Raw genomic sequence first — 20,201 nt, 5'->3', positions numbered from 1 at the left:
TATATATATACAGTATTGATTTCAATAAACACAGTCGCTACTGTGTTCGTACAATGTCGTATCTCTCAACGACAAAATGCGCAACGACAGGTGACAGTTGAAGGGTCAGGCGGGGACGCATCGATCCAGGCACGCCGTGCTAGGAGGGCATAGTACTCTACGTCAAAGATTCTTGCCCGGAGAATTGTGTCACAGAAGCATGGCGTTGGAGAGGTTGAGCCATGCGGCTTGCATAACCTAGATAGTGTCAATCAAGTGGAACAGCAGTGGGTCCCAGAAGATTATGCCGCGTGGTAACAGGTTTCACAACACACTCTGTGCCACGACAGATCGTTATGTGAGCATCGCTCGGCCAGTAAATACAGCCATCTCTGCATGACCCCGAGCTGACAATACAGAAAGATAACTTTTGCATTCGTATTTCTATATTATTACTACTAGCAGTAGCAGTAGCAGTAGCAGTAGCAGTAGCAGTACCAGGAGCAGTGTATCAGTATAGTAGTAGCAACAGCCGCAACAGTACCATTATTATTATTATTTCAGTGGATCACGGCATTAGCCGGTAGCTTCTGGGTTGACCGTGTCCCAACCTGGGACATAAGGATTCAAAGCGATTTTTTGCAGTATTATTATTATGATGATGATGATGATTATTATTATCATCATCATCATCACTATCATCATCATCATTATTATTATATAGCTTTATATTATTAAGAAAATTGGATGGGAGACCAATTAAGCAAGCCCGATAATATGATAGTGAGTCAACATAACTGAGGAAAATTGACAAGTGAATAGAAAACACCTGTCTGTTTTAGAATATACTAAAATTGAAGGGTTGCTAAGGGTACCTGCCGCCTAATTGTTTGCAACATCTAGCACTAAATAAATATCCCATTATTATTTTTACACTAGTGAAAAATACATGTGCAATAAAGAAATGAAGAAGCATCTGGGCGATTTAACTTTTACTAATTGGTCACCATGGGCTAGCTATGTATGAGCCGTGAATGTTTGTGTACAGTGAATGGAACGTCAAAAACGCGGAGTAAAATGCTGCAAATCAACCATAAAGAGCGAACAAACTGATATAACTGAATTTTTGTCAATATTTTGTTGTAATGCGAGTACATTTGCGGTGACGTATTCATTCTAACTGAATCAAACGCACGGGCACGGTGGCTGAAATACAATAAAATTTGTTACTGCCTAAACCGAATAATAGTGGAATAGGAAGGGTGCCGATTGAATGAAACCTGAGTGATGAAAGATGTGAGCAATAGAAAGGAGTGAAGATGAACGGAAACACAAAAATAGCAACGTTAGAGATCGAGAGATGTAAAGATCAACGGAAACACAAAGATAGGACATGTGAAAGATAGAAAAGTGGAGATGGATAAAAAGTTGAGAACGAGTAGAACAGTGAAGCGAGAACGAAACCGAGAAATTGGATGAGACATAAACTAGACATCGTGCATTAGCGGAGCATTAAGAAAAATGATGCAAATTCGTAATCGCGATGGAACACTGGAGAAATATGTAAGGGAGCAAGAATGTGTCACATTCAGTTACACACAGTCAATGGTGAACGAATTAGAAGCGCCTTTGAATGGAATGAAAGAGGCGAGAAGATAGAGTAGCTTGGCCTCACACTCTCACTAGGCACTGTCGATGCACGCTGGCTGCCCTGCGGACCACGAAACTCGTGAAATGACTAATTTCGTATTCCGTTCTTCGGCGTAGATTCACTATTTCTGCCACGAGTGGCAGGCGCCATCCTGCAGTAATTTGTGGCCGGATACACAGAGAAACAGACGTAAGGTACCGTACGTAATGCGCCTAACGCGATGGAAATGATAGCTGCTAAATCGCTCGGTAGCGGGGCAACAGATGCTACCACACACACGTACACGCACACGCACACGTACACGCGCGTACACGCACGTACCGCCCCCCCCCTACAATCCGCACACCAGCTAATGCATACTTACTCCCTGGTGTTCCCCGCCCCCTGCTATGCACTGATACAATCTAGCCTCCAATGCCCCAACCCTTGCGCATGCACGATTGCAAACCCCCCCCCCCGCGGCTGCTCCCACATCGCCATGCATCGATGCAAACTAGCCCCCCACTGCTCTCACGTACAATGCACCAAAGTACCCCCCCCCCCGCGCCGACGCTCCCACCCTGCCATGCCCGACAAGATATCTCAGCACGGCGCAGAGACGGTGCCGCACAACATTGCAGATGTCACGCGGACGCTTGCTCTGTAGGCGGCAATCTCGACCGTGCAGCTCAGCAGTACAACGGCGCAGCAGAATCACGCGATTGCGTCGGCGGGTTTTTACGCCGCGTGTCTTCATCGTTTGCGTATCGACCGCTGCAGCCGCGCGAGTCTCACTCAAGCTACTGTAACGCACTGTGCCGCCACGAATACCGCCAGCACGATGTCCGGAGTGGCCGGTTACCGCTCTAGAGGGCGCCACGCGGCTCCAGGCTGCCGACGCGACCGGTCACCCCATCCATGAGCACCTTCGACGCGACGCAACAAACAAAAGGTGAGTCGCTGGGTCAGGCGTCGCCACGGCGACCAGCTCCCTGCAGCCAGCGCGACACGGCTCGAGCGAGCGCCGGGCGCCCGGCGCCGACCCTCCGATACGCACTCTCGCGTGGATCGCCTACGGTGAGTCACCGCCACACAATTAGCGCCAAGCTCGCGCCGCCACGAACACCACGGCACTCGTTCATGTCGAATGCCGTTTCGCCGACGGCACGCGACAATCCGCAATTTTTTTTTTCTTTCTTAATTTACGATCGAACGACTCCAGGAGCGCCCACTGGCGTGTGGCAGGCGTCTGCGAGAGCAAAGACTGCAGGTGTATCGGGATATAAATTATAATGGCAGAGCATTATATCTCACTGCAGTCACTAAGTATATATATGTATATATATATATATATATATATATATATTTCTAGATAGGACAGCTGTACATGCAGCTGCCTCTCAGACAGCTCTCAGCATGATCGGTAATGGTAGCATCTTCGCCGTCGCCAGCGCATCAATACAACGCGCCGAATTACGTCTCTGCACGTAGCGAGATAAATCGTGCTAAACGCTTAGACGCTGATCCGCGACAATGGATCAAAGCGATTCGACTCACTAATAATGATAATACAGCTGCCCGATCTTGGAAGCCATCTCGCCGATTTGCCATCGCTTCAGTCCATACTTCAAGTCGAGAATTTGCCTGAAACGAGCCAAAGGAAAACCTCCGTGAGTGACAATCAACGTGGTTGGTTATACGCACGGCAGCTGCACTACCTACATGGCTTAATCAGTCCCCGATGCTATTTTTCATCTGCCTAAACCCGCAGACTGTCAGAGAAGAGAATCCTGCAATTACGCAGTCGGCGAAACGTTGTCGCTAGATGACATCAATTTCTCCGACCCTTTCCCGACCGAGTGCACTCGTCTGGGGCCCGTCTGCATACATAGACTAGAGCCACATTATAGCATAAACTCGGCAGTTTATTACTTGCGCAATAATCAGCTGCTGTCCCCAGTGGCTACGATCAGGTGCGCGCAGCGAGGCACTGTGCCGCGGTGAGGGAGCGCCGCATTCACATTCAGTCTGATGAAACCTCTGCCGCGCGCGCGTCGCTATAAATGCAATGTCACCGAAAAGCCGCTCTCCCGAACGACGAGCCAGACGATCAGAGCAGCGCCGCCGTGCCTATCGGTGCAATTACATGCCCTCGATTTGTACACAATTCCTGATCAATTAGGCATCTTACAACAAGTAGGTAGAAATCTACCGCATCTTACCGCAAATGCGACTGCCCCCGCTGATGCCAGGCTTTTTCATACACGACAGCACAGGCTACACCGCGGCAATGCAGAGGTGGCTCGCACACAGCCGTGCAACGAAATCTAATCTATTTTTAGCAGAGCGCACCAACCGTGATCACTATATATACTCACATCGATTAGGCTCTTGCGATAAATCCGAACGATAACGCGCTACATTGGAATATTCTACCCATTACGTAAATTGCTCACTAGCGCCAACAGCGACGCACGACAGACAGCATAATAATTACAATTTTGTGATAATGACATGCAACGCCATCAGCCTCAGGAGTCAGTACCCTCAGTACGGTTCATGAACTTTGATGCAAAAATTGCCATTTTCTTCGTTACACACTATTGTACATCGCCGTGTCTCGGACCTGCACCCCTTCTACCCACTACCATTTCCATTGAGCTCTCCCGGAGAATCTATCGAGCTGCATGTGCACGAAAGCTGCTTGTAAGGAGTCGGGAATGGAAGCGGCGACAATGGCGTCACACGATGGTATCTGCCAAGGCGTTATTTATACATGCAAACGCAATACGCAGGGGTAGAAATTAACTTTTGAACAAGGGAGTCCAACGGACTCAGACTCAGAGTAGTGAGTCCCTACCCTAAAAAAGATGGAGTCCGCAGCAAAATGAGGGAGTCCGCAGTCTGAGGTTCAAAATTAAAGATATTAACAATAACGCATGTGCTTATTTTTAAGATTCATGCAGTTGCACGTCTGCCGAATTTTCTTTGGACATTAGCTGAAAAAATACAGTAATTCCGCGAGGCCATGCTCTGGAATGAACTAGTTAGTATGGCAGAATTATCAGGGAGTCACACGGACTCCTGCATATGTCAAATCAGGGAGTCCGACAGTAAATCGGGGAGTATTTGACTCCGGACTCCTGTTAATTTCGCACCCTGAATACGTAATGCAGATAACATCGCTTCTTGCTCGCTCCATTAGCCAGACTCCGTCGTGCTTCTTCGATGTGTCCTATTGATTGCCACACGCTGCTCTTCTTCCCTCATCATCTGTGCAGCAGTGAAGCCCTGCATGTGGGGTGGGAGTGATGAGGGGTGTCACGTGACGCATGCTGTTCGTGCATTAGGGGAACTTGAGAAAGGAGAATCCGGAAAACGCTTGTCCATTTAGTGACTCAGTCTCCGTTTGTGATTTTTTTTTTGCAATATACTAGAGGGTGTAGATCATCATGGTATATTGTGCGCTCTCTGTAGCTAAGCGAGTCTGATGAAATCCAAGTATATGCTTACGTGCTTCGTGGTGTAAAAACTATATCATATTACTGGGAGTAAATAATCTAAATATCCCTCCTTGGCATTATTTACTGCTGATATTACATTTAAGAAATTCTAGAAGATTAGATAATAAATATCTGGAATTAGCGGCTCATTCTTAGTTGAGAAAACATTTACAGTAATAAGCTGCAGCTATTAGTTGTATATGCACACGCACAGTGACAATAATTGCCTCTGTGACCACTACACTTATACATACAGGGCTATACCGGATAAGCTCAAGATTATGGATGTGACTGTGACTGTATGACAGTATGAGTGGCACTTATCTCTCATAACTCTCATAGCTGGCGGCTATACATGTATCCAGATAGTGCGTGCTACCGCCAAATGAATAGCTACGAATTCATGGCGTCGTGTTTACGTACAAATTTACTGTCGAAACTCGCCTTCTTTCACCTTATGCCACCACTCCTGGAGTTGACACATCTTGTTCATAAACCAGGTTTCGCCCAATAGCCGCCCATCAACGTTACAGCACTCACACTCAGCAGTCACAGGTGAACATGCATGTGGCTGCCCAGCTGAGATTTCTCATGTTTCTTCTTGTCTATTAGGGTACCCTCTAATGCATAAGAAATGATGCCTGTAAAAACTCGGCTAAGTGTCGTTTTTTTCAGCTCGAATCCCCAATCTCAGATGTCGTACCCTTCCGCGCGAGATACGGCTTACGATAAAGTCATGTAATCTAACGCGTGGCGACGCCGGGAAGATATCATCCGACGGATCTGACGAGACGACGTCATGCACTTATTCGTGATGCAACGTCTGTATCACTCATTCACGAGTTAAGTGCACCTGTGAGAAGCCGCGGCGCGACCCTGCTCAGACCTCAGCTGCCGTCACGTGAAGCAACATTAATAATGGCAATGCACCAAGCAGCGAAGCCTGGCCGAGCTCCAATTGCAGCAATTTCCTTTGCGTGTCGTTCTCTGATTAGGCTAAAGCGAGAGCGAGGAAATCTAGCTCGGCGATTCATCTCGGTGCTAGCGCTGTCATCATACAGCGGTGTCGTTACATCAACGCCTTGCGGGTGCGAACAGGAAAGCCACACCGGAAGGAGATGGGGACACCCTACCCGAGATGTCTCTCCGCACGCTGCCTGTCGCAGGCCAGCTCCTCGAATTACTGCGACACCAGACCAGCGGGATGTCCTAGAGGGCGCCACCTGCTAGCGGGGGGGTCGGGTTACGGCTCGAAGAGATCATGCGGCTTCGATGTCAACTTACCTATTCTGCTGCTGAAATTTCCACAGCTTTGTGTAAACGTCGAATGTCCGGCCGAAGTAGGATTGCCATTGCTTGTGGCCATACTGCGGCAAGTCCCTAAATAGAACACATACATATATGTATATATATATATATCATCTTCTATCAGTATCATGCCAAGGTTTTCCTAGCACAAGTTTAGCAGTAATGATGGACTGCCAGTAGCATTTTCAATCTATGATGTAAGATGGAACAATATATCCTAGTACATGCAAATAATGATTCTCTTCGGTTCAAACATGGCGAGTTCATACAATTGCTTTATTTCAAGAATTATAAAATTTTAACATTCGCATTCACTCTCCTTCGCCATCTGGTTGTAAGACAATCAATTTCCTATGAGGACAAAAAGTGTCATTTCTGTATAATACGACTACCTTGTTATTTCTGTATTATAGGGTACAGCAATATCTTGAAAATCGTTGTCAATTGCTTCCGAGAAAGCACGGGCAAATGGATTTCAGTGAGTATGGATTTACCCGATTCCACAAAGAAATAAAAGTAATGTGCTGTTAATGCGATCAAAAATGATATTTAATGTTACGGTCAGAAATATCAAAGTATAACTGTAGTTTTGGTCCGAATTGTTACCACAATAAAGTGGAAAAGCATAATTATTATGTTGCTTCACTTGCTTCACATTGGAGCTAGTAATCAATTTTGCTATAAATTTGCATCACGGCCATTTTCATCCAGCACAAACATCAATGCACGCATCATTAAAAACATTAGTGTAACCATGGGATATATGGTTCCTAGTAGCACACTCGATCCAATGGTTAATATCCTAGGTAGACTAACCATATTTTTAGTAAGTACGTTCCTAAACTCTCATGTAGGAAGACTCTTTCCAAGATGATTAAAATATTTAAAAAAGATACTACGTTTTATCTAGACAAAGAAGGCAATGCCAGTTTTGACAGTATTAGACATTAGTGATATAGGTGACAAAATAAGGAGCAAGATAGAGTCATTTGATAATGAAGTATAAACAGGATGACTAAATAGTTTTAGTTTTTATTCTGCACACAGCAGACATTAATTTTTTGGCAATTACTTGTTACCATATATGTATGGTAACCATATATATATCGTTGTACCCATTATGTATAACCCATGTATATACACCACACCCTAATCAACCATGTTACTATATATAGACCACAAACATCTTCCATGCCAAATGTTGTTTTATGCATTGGTACAGCAACTACAATTTCCAGGGATGTAACATCAACACACATATATATATATATATATATATCAAGAGTACATAATAGGAGAAGAGTATGACAGCGTTTTGCATAGTTTTCACCTTGTAAATATTCTATCAATATGTGAATAAATATATTCAAACTTTACCTTGTTTTCGTCTATGATTCTCCCTTAATCATATGACACCACCAATTTACCTGAAAATCGTATGTTCTTCAAAAAAGTTCTTTGAATACCACACAGTTTCGCACAGTTTTCACGAATGGACGCATGTTTTTGGCCAAAGTTTATTATGGGCTTAGTGTTCTATTGTCTATGACGGAACGCTGGGGGCTGTGGGGGATATTGCCCTGCGCAATTACTGCGCATTTCTATTGGAGTTCACGTAATAAATCATATATAGGTAAATTTGGGCATGGAAATGTTGAATTTCTTGTGTTTCGAACAAGTCATACTCCTCTATTATTATTCACACCTGATATTATGTTATTATTACATTTGCCTCGTTTTGACCATGGCTCTATTACAAATGGTGCTTCATGGTGGCACTGGAAAATCCAAGGAGGTGTGTCCTGAAATTTCTGGCATACATCTTTTTTCCTACCTGCTCGGCATGCTGCCTTATTCAACTGGGATGGTGTCATGAAAACTGATATCAGATATCCTTTAATTACACACTCCTAGATTTTCCCGTGTGGCCTCATTAGCTGAATATTTCTTTGGGAAAATGCTAGCCTACTATTTATTTACGTGAGTGTTTCAATAAGCTTAAAGCATATAAGTATTGGGTAAAATAAGATGAATTTCTGTTATCTTATGCTCATCCCACAAATCCTGAAATCCACATATAACTTTATAAGTTACCTACTCATTAAATATTTTTTTTTTATATTAATGTTGGTGCAAGTATTTGGTCACTGACCATCCTATGACATTACTGGTTTTTTATATAATTATTTCCAGCCATTCAATACAATTGTTAATATAGCTATATATTATATATATATATATATATATATATTGGTAATAGCATTGATCAGATATATTGGTAATAGCATTGATCAGTAAACAAGTAATTCACAGGTATCACTATCAGTTAGAGAACGCAGTGGTCCAGTGGTCAGCACGTGTACCTTTCACTTTGAAGGCTGTGGGTCTAAACCCTAAACCCATGCCAGAGCAATGAATTTTCTCACTTGAATTACCTTGAGGTGTAAAATGGCTCTAACAGTAACTATGGGGACTGCAAATCTCTCGTGGTTCGAATGACCATGCAAACGGGTTGGTCAGTCTCAAGTAATGAGGACATTGAAGAAGCACCATGGACGTATAACACTATGGCAGTGACCACCTCCAGTGCTTGTAAAGGGGTCGACCTGGTGTAGTTCTCTGAGTCTGAGGCCAACTAACGAATAAGATGTCAACTTCACAACTATACAGCTAGTTAGCTACATGAAGATGCAACACATTGTCAGTGTCACTATATTCCGTGTAGGGGACACCGACAAATACAAGAACATAACGTAACATAACCAGTATGATTCATATTAGAAAAAAACAAATAACAACTAATTGTACATGACTATGCTCCATACAGCAAAATTTTGATATGACAACATGTCCGCAGTCTGCATGGTGAACTCAGGGATATGTACATCTCACGTCAATTTTATGCACGATACTCTGCATTGAGTACTTCAATCACGAATGGGAGGTAGCTTGACGTTTTGTTCTTGTGTACAGCCTACACTACAGGAATGGCATACTAGGGTAGTGTCTACTACTGCTACTACTAGTCTAGTGTCAGGAGTCAGGAAAGTAGACTAGTACTACTATAGTAGTACTACTACTAGTACTACTACTACTAGTGAGCTCGAGACACTGGCTGCATCATGGAAAACCCTCAAGTAGTGTTAAACCACAAGCACTCGCAACTGGCTGGTCGGGGTTTGATAAATGGCAACCCCGTTCTGCGCCTACCGTAGTGTGTATAAGAGTATATATGAGAGAAGGTATGAAACAATTTTTACCGGAAGTTTGCAGGCGACTTAGAACATGCGTCTCTAAAGCTAAATTCTAATAAAAACTGTCACATCACTTACGTACCGGTACCTTGATCGGTGGAGCCTTGTTTATTCCATTGCTGGTTACATTGTGCCATGACGAAGCTGTCGAAGTATAATTTGGAGAGAAAATGTGTGCGACAAGCGTGAACCTAACCAACTGCGCAACGGAAGTCGACCGTTGTCGTTTTGTTTAAAACACGTTAGCAGACTGCCAGTGTGAACAAGCCAATCAGATTGCGTCTTTCAAAAGCATAGGGTCGACTTCCGTTGCGCAGTTGGTTAGGTTCACGCTTGTCGCACACATTTTCTCTCCAAATTATACTTCTACAGCTTCGTCATGGCACAATGTAACCAGCAATGGAATAAATAAGGCTCCCCCGATCGAGGTACGTAAGTGATGTGACAGTTTTTATTGGAATTTAGCTATAGAGACGCATGTTCTAAGTCGCCTGCAAACTTCCGGTAAAAATAGTTTCATACCTTCTCTCATATATACTCTTATACACACTACGGTAGGCGCAGAACGGGGTTGCTATTTATCGAACACCGACCAGCCAGTCGCGAGTGCCTGTGTGTTAAACTGTTCTCCTATCTCGTAAGTAGTTGCATATCTGCTCTCATCAGAGATGCGTTAACGCGCGACGTATGCAGACACAGTCAGGAGTACATTATATCAAATAAATTGATACTAATTTACTTTAAAACAACTCAATTGATATCATGTAGTGATGTAGGCCTACTCCTGATAAAATCCTAGCCGGCTTAGGCATTAGCCATTGGCATTGCAATTGGCATTGCTCAGTTTTAGCCGATCACATATATTCGTATTGAAAACAACAGACAATGTGTTTATTAATATCAAAGAAAAATTATAGTCTTACCTAAGGCCATTAAACAGCTGCTTTGATTTCTCCAATAAATGACAAAATTCATTAACAACTTTCCGTTCGTGCTCATCTCGATCGACTTTCACCTCCGTCATTTTTGGTAGCAACATTTACTAGCGCTACCTAGCGGCAAATCACGGAAATTATAATAGCATAAAGTTTGGATTTACTCATAGATTTACTATTGAATGGGGACATAAAAAACATGTTGAGCTTCTAAAATATAACGTATAACGCATGTTTAGTATATATACTTTTAGCATACTGTGTTTGCTTGCAGTTTACACACAGCAACTGAAAACTATCGTCAACACTATTACTGTACTTAAAGGGACAGTAGCCTCTAGGATTTTACTGCATAGAACTGTACTTACTGTATAACAAATCGTCTATACCCACACGTATTTGTTACCAGATACCTAATTTAATTGTTATAATTAATTACACATCAACGCTACGAAATTTGAACGGCGCCATAACACCCGTGACTGTGCTGCCACCCCGAAAAAGTTGCGTATTTGACCATTTATTTTGCACGTTACAGACCGAGGGCTAATCACAAAAGTGCAATTATATTTATACCTAAATGCTATTTAACCGAACGATATTCATTTTAGGGCAAATTTATCCATATTATAAGTGAAACTATATGTCATTTATAAGATATTACAATCTTTTTGCTTTTAAATTAATAAATAAGAAACACCCTCGGTCTCTAGCCCTTGGCTGAAAAGTGGTTTTACGCAACTTATCAGATCGTGCACTTTGAGTGGCGCCACCGTCGTTGTAATCAAACTGTAGTCGTTAGTTTTAAAACATTTTATAAAAATATTTCTAATGGTGATTAAACCATGAAACTTTTTATGTAGCGTAATTATAACCTAAATTAGCTGAAAATAACCATAGAACCTAGAGTAAACTCTCCCTTTAATGTTGAGTAATATAATCATGTAATTGATGCAGTAATTATTTATTGATGCAATCATGTACAAAAACGGCAATGTCATATTTTTTTTATAACTGGAGAAGGAGAGTTGGATGTCGTTGAAGTCATATCAGTTATTGCCAGCATTCTTCGTCATAACACATTCTAATATTCCTTATATAGCACTTTGTTACGAATGGATACTGACAAAATATAAAAGTACCCGCAAGCAAATTTTTTTACATACTATAATCTATAGCTTGAAATCAATAAAGTGCAAAAACAAAAACAAATCTTAAAATAAATCACATTAATTTTATTTATTTATTTATTATATTATATTATATTATAGTTCCATAATATAGACTGCTGGGTGATGTTTACAAGATCATGGTGAAATATTTAAAATTCTACACAGAAAGATTTTGTCTAAGTCCATAATAAAATTATGTGCTGATTTGCGAATGTTGATAATAAATATTATAACACCGTTTGAACAGGCTGGTCGTTCGAGAAGCTGTTGATACAAAGTCGCCAGCGGACATATAATAACCAATGCAAGCATCTTCCCAATAAGCATAGATCTGATGTAACATCACTTCCCATCTAAAATTAGCGAAATTTCAGATCGACGCATTGATGAGATAAAAAAACGGAATCAGTTTTACTGGATGAATGTGCTTGTTGTTTAGTATGCTCACACTAAATTCATTTTACAGCACAAGTCACGGGACCATTGGGAGGTAAGTAGTTAGTAATTATGAACTGTCAGTCAACACCGGAGCGGCTACGCTTATTGTGCCTCTCTGCCCGTATAAATGATGAATAGGTATTATTAGTCAATCTGACAGTGGACACTACTGCAAACGGTGTCGCTTGCACAGCGACAAACTCCGTCCGTACAACTGCATTTTTACAGATGAACAATAGTGGTGAAGATAGTAGCTAGCTACCTCTAAACACGCCACGAACGGCTTGACAGCTTCATGTCACTCAACACGTGATTCCTCTGAGTAAACACTGACCAGTTGTAATTTTAGCTGAGAATACCATTACACGACGATAACAGACAATTAACAGCACAGCACCCGATCTTCACGATACGTCCAACTTCACTTCTCTCTCTCTTCGGCAAAACCCAACCACCGGCACATTGCGACAGGAATGTCCCCCCATTTCGCTATGCGAAACGCTTCTTCTACAATTATTATTACACGTTACAATCCACCACAAGTCAACAGCAGCAAATTTACAAAGCGCAGCAGTAGCTTCGGCAGACGTTCACGCTGCAACGTACAGAGAGCTCACCACGTAAAACTGTGGCGCAGGAAAACGCCAACTGTCACTTGTCAGGAAGACATCTTCCCACGACGTTATCCACTGCTATAAACATGGATGGTGTTCTACATTGCCCGTACGATTCGCGTCATTATTAGAATAACATTTAGCATAAAATAATCACTCGCCTAATGGTACTTACAGACAGTGAAGGACGGGTAGCAAAATGGGCTTATGTCAACAAAACGCTGCTCGCACATGGGAGGTGTGTGGAAACTCTGCCCAAAACAGTAGAAGAGGCATAAAATGAGCTGAGCTGTGAATGCAGATAGACGGTAGGCACCACGAAAACAACAGACAACATATGCGCAGCGTGCCCCCCTCCCCCTACGAGCAGCAGGCCTCGGTGACACACGCTCTACAACCCAGCGTCGATTCTCATTAAATAATTTGTTTGCTGATGAACGAATAAATTCATGAAAACAAAATATACATCAATACATTATCGAGTAGAAATACGACGGCTACACCTTAGCGATTACTCTTTATACTGACTACAACAGCATCGTTTTACACTTGACAGTGACACCAAAAGTGCCAGCGATTGCACCCTCTCCACAAAACTACAATGATGTACAACAAATGGGCAGTTCCATAGAACACTGTGCCCAGTTTTATCACCAACAAAATCTGCATGTGAAAGCAGCTAGCCATGGGTGTGAAGCGCACACGGCTGTGTAAGCACAATAGCTGTGTCTGGCCTACGCTTGCCAACGGAAGCAATTGTTCTACGGCTCGAGGAAAACATAAGGCGGTCTAATCTCAATGCATATTAGAACAGGCTCTTAGTATCTTACTCTGGTGTAGTTAACATTCGGTTTATACATGCATTTGTATGAAAATAATCACCAGGCATTCTTCACTCTGCAGAAAATCAAGGTTGTTTTGCCATCATGTAAGTGTCAGAATGCATTTATTTCACTCACGTATCTACTGTGCACCTGATAAAGCCCACAACTATGAAAAGATATTTACTTCATAAATACTCATGTAGGCCACATAATTAGGAATTCCATGGAAATTATTTTTTATCAGCAACTCGTGAAACGCTATAAAGTTAGGTCCAGTAACAGAAATAGTCATGCAAAGTCTGAACCTAAAAAATCAGAGTGATACAAATACGGTTGCCGACTGCATTCATATACACATAATATTTTATGGAGTGCCATTTTATTAAGTGCTGGAATAAGGGGTGATTGTCAACTGAGCAAGGTAGTTCTAATATGTGAAATTTACATCTTCTCATCTTGCCATAAACTAACAGAACAGCATGAAATAATAATCAAATTTGATATTAAAACTATGTCCAAGATAACAAACTTAAACCCCTGCACAACAAAACCTCTACGTCAACTGTTATTCACGTAACACCTTGGACCGACATACACCATTGTGTATGCTTGAAGGCGCAAACGCCCAAAATAACAGTGCGCATACAACCATTTTTGTTTAGACCTATGCAATCTGGAGTATAAATCCAGATATATTTCCTGACTTTCCAAATAAGTCAGGTGGACACCATGAGTTATTTTTCCTCCCACCGCAAACCTGTAGTACATGGATGACAATATTTTGCACTGGGCGTTATTGGAATAAAGCTCACAGAATGGAGAGATCTTCCAGTTTTTCGATCGGCTGAAGACGATAGGTCCGCTTGGTTTTAGCAGCGGCTAGCATGAGCAACCTTCTTTACTTGGTGCCTGGTCGCTGTTCAAGGCATTGCCCCTTGCTGTGGATGGCTTATGTTGTACCCCCGACTCTGCAGCATTCAGATCCAAACTGAAGCAACAACAGACATTTAATTATTTTCCTCATATGAGGAGGATATAATATGCACAGGTTGATTGCAGCACAGGACCCCTCATGAAATAACTGAACTTTCATTAAACACAATCTCACATAATTCAAAGCATCGAAGTGATTATATTGGTACACTTTCATGTTGTTCGCAAATCCCAGATATGACACACACTGTAGATGCTGCATGGTGGCTGCCAGGTATGCCAGTGCGTGTTTGATTGATTTCACAGCAGCAGCCAAGAGTCAACAGATTGCACACAATGCACAGCCATGAAGTGGGAGAATTACTCACACCTCACTTACAAGCACTTTCTCAGTTTATGGCAATCCTCTACCCTATCATTCACGCACCTGCCATCTTGAATGTTCTGGTATATTTTCCTCGCAGTTTCCAAAAAGGCCTCTTCCACGTTTTCTCCTCTGAAAGGGTAAAAGTTCAATTAGCAATCTTGACAGCAAACACAACCTTACCATTGTGGCTGCTCCACATAGGAGAAATCCACCAGATTTAGCCTAGCAATCTTTTAATCTGTGCCTTGTAAAGAAACATTACTACGAGTGAAGTGCATCACATAAAACATGGGACAAGGCAGGCACTTACAATAAATTATTTTAATGGTCATTAACATTTATCAATTATAAACACTTACGTCTTTGCGCTAGCTTCGATAAACAACAAACCTGTAAAGTAAGAGAACATGGCACTAATAAACTGGCTTACTCATTCACTTGTCTAGCTTACACAAACACACACATTTTAGATTCAGTGATATTGAACACAAGCTAACTTTAAAGACACTCCCAAAATAAAAATATAAATAAAATCTTAAGATATCTTATATTTCTACTATGCTGGCAGGAGAAACAAACGAATGCACACATTTCCCTAGATCAACTTGTCAATTTCAGACTTCAGAGAGACATTCAATATCCAAACATAATAAAATGTTGTGTTTAAATATTTCCCTAACACATTCAGATTATATCGCTGATGTGTTACAATCACTATGTAAATTGCTTACAACACAAGCAAAACATTGTCGAGCTACACCTCATCTGAGTCGTCAACACCGCACATTCTACTGAGTACTGTACCATTTTCATCAGCAAACTGTTTGGCTTCTTCGTAAGTAACATCTCGCTGTGCATCCAGGTCCGACTTGTTGCCGATTAGGAATATCACCTGTAGTGTAAATACATGTACAATAGTACAATTGATGTAGAAATAGATCATAGATAAACGGACACCTTTTATTCATTTAATGACAGCAAATAAGACAGACGATTTGCCTGTCAAACAAAAACGATTCTATCAAAGACCCACGCAATTTTACTGCGATGAAACGTACCGTGTTGGGGTTTGTTAGATTTCTAGCGTCAGTTAGCCAACTGGACAGGTGGTTGTAGGTACTTCGTCTGGTAATGTCGTATACCATCAGAGCTCCGGCTGCACCGCGGTAGTAACTTCGCGTGACAGCGCGAAATCGCTCCTGCCCGGCTGTGTCCCATATCTGCAATTTTATTTTCTGTCCCGACACTTCAATTATCCGCGTGCCAAACTCGACTCCTATCGTGTGTGGACAGTCGGCCATAACTGAAACAAAAAGATGTCACAACTGTGTCGTTTATCACACGATATTGGTAGCTTATTCCATGTTGTGGCATGTGCCGCCCTCTCAAACCCTGCTTGGATACCAAATAGTCAGAGACTGGACCACAATTGCAAAGGTTCGGTGCTCTGTTACCACAATGAACTACATTGCCTGTCCATGAGCACGTTTGCGGTATTAAAGCATTACGACATTTTCTGAAAAGTAAATTTTGAAATCCAGCCCTCGACACTAACGGTTGTCCAATTGGCAGGGACAAGTGAAAGTCTACGTCGGACAAGTTATTCTCTTGGCTAATTTCCCGATTGGACAACTAAAAAATTGTGTGACCGATTGTTTCAGTCGTGTGGGGCATGTTCATTACTGAATATGTAGGGGGTGGGCACCGCTGGTATGAGAGAGCGACAGCAAAACTCTTTCCTGAAATTGAGATAAAAGCTGCAAAATGTTAACAGTCAACAAATCCATGTTTAACCCTCCTCTTGAGGGTCAAAAGGTTATCCGACACTTACTCTTCGCATGTCAGCGAAAAGTACATTTCATGGTCCTTTCAATAAAGCCATAAAAATGGTAGGTCACCGCTGAAACAAAAAGTTTTTCAATCGCTCCGTCAGACCATGTCCTCAGAAAATGTCTAAAATCTGCCCTGTGCCCCATTGACCTTTGACCTGTGACCTCCAATTTTGGCACAGTGATACACCGACTATCACGAGCCTAGGTCGAGCCGTTTAGATTTGTGCCGCAATTCTGCAAATTTCCTCCCTATACCTTAAGTTAAGGAGGGAATGTTCCCTTCTTTTACACCTCTTGACCTTTGACCTTTGACCTTTGACCCCCCAGCTTCGACATCCCAACTCGTTTTCGGATTACCCCCAATATTGTGACCGTACGTCGAGCGGTTAAGATTTGTGCCCAACTGTTGACGGACGCACGGACGCACTGACAATCATGCGATTCTACAAGCTGCATCTGACTATGTCAGATGAGCTAAAAATAAGCACCAAGGCCTGAAATCTTAAGAAAATTTCAATTAAGACTAAGAGATATTCATGTATGATAAAAGAATTCCAATATATTTATGTATGTGTAAATTTGCAAACTGGATCGGTTTATTCAAATTGTGTAAAAATTTATGCATTTTAAAACATGTCTAAGATAATAAAGCAAGAATACTTACATTTCTTCTCCGTAAACTGATGCAATAGACATGACTTGCCAACGCCCATATCACCAATTATTATATACTTGAAAATATACGAGTAGTTGTATGGTCCGGCAGCCATGGTTACTTCTGATGGGCTCCGAGCAATTACTGAAACTGAAAAGTAAATGGGCAGAGTTCATGAGAGAATGGTAATTGATAAATAAAACCCAATCTCATTTCATACGATTGAACACAAACATATACTATAGCCTCTCTTCTTCTATATTACTAATTTAATTGGTGTAGAGTAACATCTACGTTACAAAGTTGTTGGTGTTAATTCGAACTGCAACCATCAAGGTGGGTGTGACAGAGGTTTCTGCACCACACAATTTAGCATACGTGCTGGGCCATACCATGCTTGACTTGTCTCCCGCATTAGAAAGTATGCGACACATTTATTTGTTAAAGGGTTTATTGCAAAATTATTGCTCAGAAAGGATCAACCTGAAAAAAATATAGCGAAATATAGTCTCACCTCACAGCAGATATATTATTGATTACATCAATTTGAAAAACACTAAGAATTTATGCAGTAATATCATTGAAAATTGGATTTCAATACATCCTATTGAATCACTAATTCAAACAAGAGCCGCAGAGCGTCTGGGCTCATCTCAGGTATGTTGCAACGGTTATAAACGTAACATTTAAGTCGTGCGTAGTGACACCTTTGTTAGGTGCAGATATGCAGATACGCAGTTGCGTACACATTATTTCAGCAACCTTCTGCATTCTGCATACCTCCCAAATCCCATTGGTTGATACAAATCGCGTGCCTGAAACTCCTGTTTTATGGTGCATTATGACCCTAACCATAACCCTATTAAAAAAAAAAATTAATTGTTGCAAAAGTTATTTGTTGTTATTAAATTGTTGTAAATAAATCATGTAAATATTTGCGTTAATTGGAAAAAAAATTGTTAAATGGATAAAGATAGAAAAATACAGAAAACAGGTAAATAATACAAAATCTGATGGGATTCGATCCAACGACCTTTGAGCCGTGACGCCTGCGGTGTAGGCGTTCGGCTATCCAGGCTTATTGGCTTTCTAGATTATGGATGTGCCATGAATATGAGAACACTGTGACATCATTGAGGCAGTTCAGGAATCCATATTTAACCCTTCTCTTGAGAGTCAAAAGGTTATCATACACTTACTCTTCGCACATCAGTGGAAAGCACATTTCATGATCCTTTCAAAAAAGTGATAAAAATGGTAGGTCAGCGCCGAAACAAAAAAGTTTTCCACTCTGTCCATTAGGCCATGTCCTCAGAAAATGTCTGATATGTGACCTTTCCCCCACTGCCCTTTGACTTGTGACCTCCAATTTCGCACTGGTGATGGGTTTCCTGCCCAGCACACTATACACCAAATATTAAGAGCATAGGTCAAGCCGTTAGGATTTGTGCCGCAATTCCGTATTTCCTTCTATACCTTAAGTTAAGGGGAAATATTCCCCCTCCGTTTACACGTCTTGACCTTTGACCCTTGACCCCCAAATTTGTCATCCCGAGTCCTTTTTAAAGATGTGCGTCAAGCTGTGTATTATGTTATCCTCACAGAATGATTGGATTATGTTGGAGTAGAAATTCACAGTAATCCACATTAATATTCAGTCTATGAAATTGAAGTGGGTCTGATCATGCAAGCAATACTGCCACTGGCATTACTGTTTCTTTCTGAGGAAAATTTAATTAAGATTCTGATGCAACTATTAGCATTGATATTACAACACTATCACTAAAACAAGAGAAACTGTGCCACTCTTGCTTATTACTAACACTGTAACAGTAACAGAGTGGTGCGCAATGCGTGCACGAAGCAGAGTACAGACTACACACTCACTCAATGACTCATTACCCGACCAAGCTGTGTGACTAACGTCAATATACAGGGGTAGTATTAGGGGTCGTACAGGGTATACAGGATCGTATTCTAACCCTAGCAATACCGTTTCTTGGAGCTAACTCACTCACAGTGTTACGAGTGTACAGTACTACAGTACAGACTACAGAGTACAGTCTACAGTACAGAGTAGTAGTACTAGTAGTAAGTACATAATCATGGCATAATCATAACATACGTTGGCATAATCATCAGTATGTTGATGGTGGCCAATATAGCGTAGAAGTAGAAGTACGGTACACCAAGTTGACCAACCATATTGCACAAGTTTTAATTAGTAACTCTCGTGTTTTTTCCCCACATACGCACTTCGAATAATTCCACATTACTCCACTCTCTCTTCTAGATTTATTCATGGTCATGCCCACAAAGCTAGTTAAACTTACGTTTCTTTCTTTAATAAACACTCCTACATACGAGAATCAATATGGCGAAGCCCTTAATATTTATAGACCTCTCGGAGATGTGTTACACTGACTTTAAAGTATTTTGCACTAAGATTGTAATAATTCAAACACTTCTCACTCAGTATGTTTAAATATGAAACAAAATATGATAGTAAAACTGTATAACTATAAATGTATGAATATTTTACACAGACTAAACCAGACAGTCAGTGAGACAGCACGGTTGTCAACTCCTTGATCAACAGTTGAGTATGAGAGTTATGACTCATGGTTATTGCGCTTCGTAAATAGTTGTTTTTCTGTGAAATTCGTATTTAAAACAAATATACTGCAATTAATATAATTTATATGTCATAAAATGGTTTTATAATATAAATTTATAAAATTTTGCATTGCTTTTCAC

At 41.4% G+C, this 20,201-nt stretch overlaps 2 protein-coding genes across 3 annotated transcripts in view; both read right to left on the bottom strand.

Annotated features, from left to right (window-relative positions):
• The window catches only part of LOC106806833 (protein SCAI-like), a 28,239-nt gene extending 17,541 nt beyond the window's left edge, over positions 1 to 10,698 (bottom strand). The window contains exons 1-3 of the mRNA XM_014808956.1: positions 10,598 to 10,698; positions 6,397 to 6,492; positions 3,167 to 3,253 (exon numbers count right to left, since the gene is read on the bottom strand). Of these exons, the coding sequence (XP_014664442.1) occupies positions 3,167 to 3,253; positions 6,397 to 6,492; positions 10,598 to 10,698 (284 nt within the window). The remainder of the gene's footprint in view (positions 1 to 3,166; positions 3,254 to 6,396; positions 6,493 to 10,597) is intronic.
• Positions 10,699 to 11,823: 1,125 nt separating this feature from the next.
• LOC106806835 (ras-related protein Rab-14) lies at positions 11,824 to 20,063 on the bottom strand. Of its 2 annotated transcripts, none has more exons than XM_014808960.1 (7): positions 19,987 to 20,063; positions 17,454 to 17,594; positions 16,016 to 16,260; positions 15,762 to 15,849; positions 15,317 to 15,347; positions 15,018 to 15,086; positions 11,824 to 14,645 (listed from the first exon to the last, which is right to left on the bottom strand). In XM_014808960.1, exons 2-7 carry the CDS (start codon positions 17,557 to 17,559, stop codon positions 14,537 to 14,539), a joined length of 648 nt encoding a protein of 215 aa, XP_014664446.1. In that variant the 5' UTR covers positions 17,560 to 17,594; positions 19,987 to 20,063; the 3' UTR covers positions 11,824 to 14,536. The 2 variants fall into 2 exon arrangements, with proteins under 2 accessions (XP_014664446.1, XP_014664445.1); XM_014808959.1 differs by lacking the exon at positions 19,987 to 20,063 and adding an exon at positions 19,778 to 19,951.
• Positions 20,064 to 20,201: the final 138 nt, after the last annotated feature.

This window comes from Priapulus caudatus, unplaced genomic scaffold, assembly GCF_000485595.1.
Source record: "Priapulus caudatus unplaced genomic scaffold, Priapulus_caudatus-5.0.1 Scaffold181, whole genome shotgun sequence".
NCBI classification, from domain to species: Eukaryota; Metazoa; Priapulida; class Priapulimorpha; order Priapulimorphida; family Priapulidae; genus Priapulus; species Priapulus caudatus.
This window is presented reverse-complemented; position numbering and strand designations above follow the sequence as displayed.

Excerpts from the sequence above, each read along its gene's own strand:
- LOC106806835 (XM_014808960.1), bottom strand. The coding sequence starts at position 17,559 with ATGGCTGCCGGACCATACAACTACTCGTATATTTTCAAGTATATAATA. Across the intron at positions 15,348-15,761 it reads ACAGTTTGCTGATGAAAATG|GTTTGTTGTTTATCGAAGCT; the intron begins GTACAGTACTCA and ends CTTACTTTACAG. Across the intron at positions 14,646-15,017 it reads CAGAACATTCAAGATGGCAG|TTTGGATCTGAATGCTGCAG; the intron begins GTGCGTGAATGA and ends TTGTTGCTTCAG.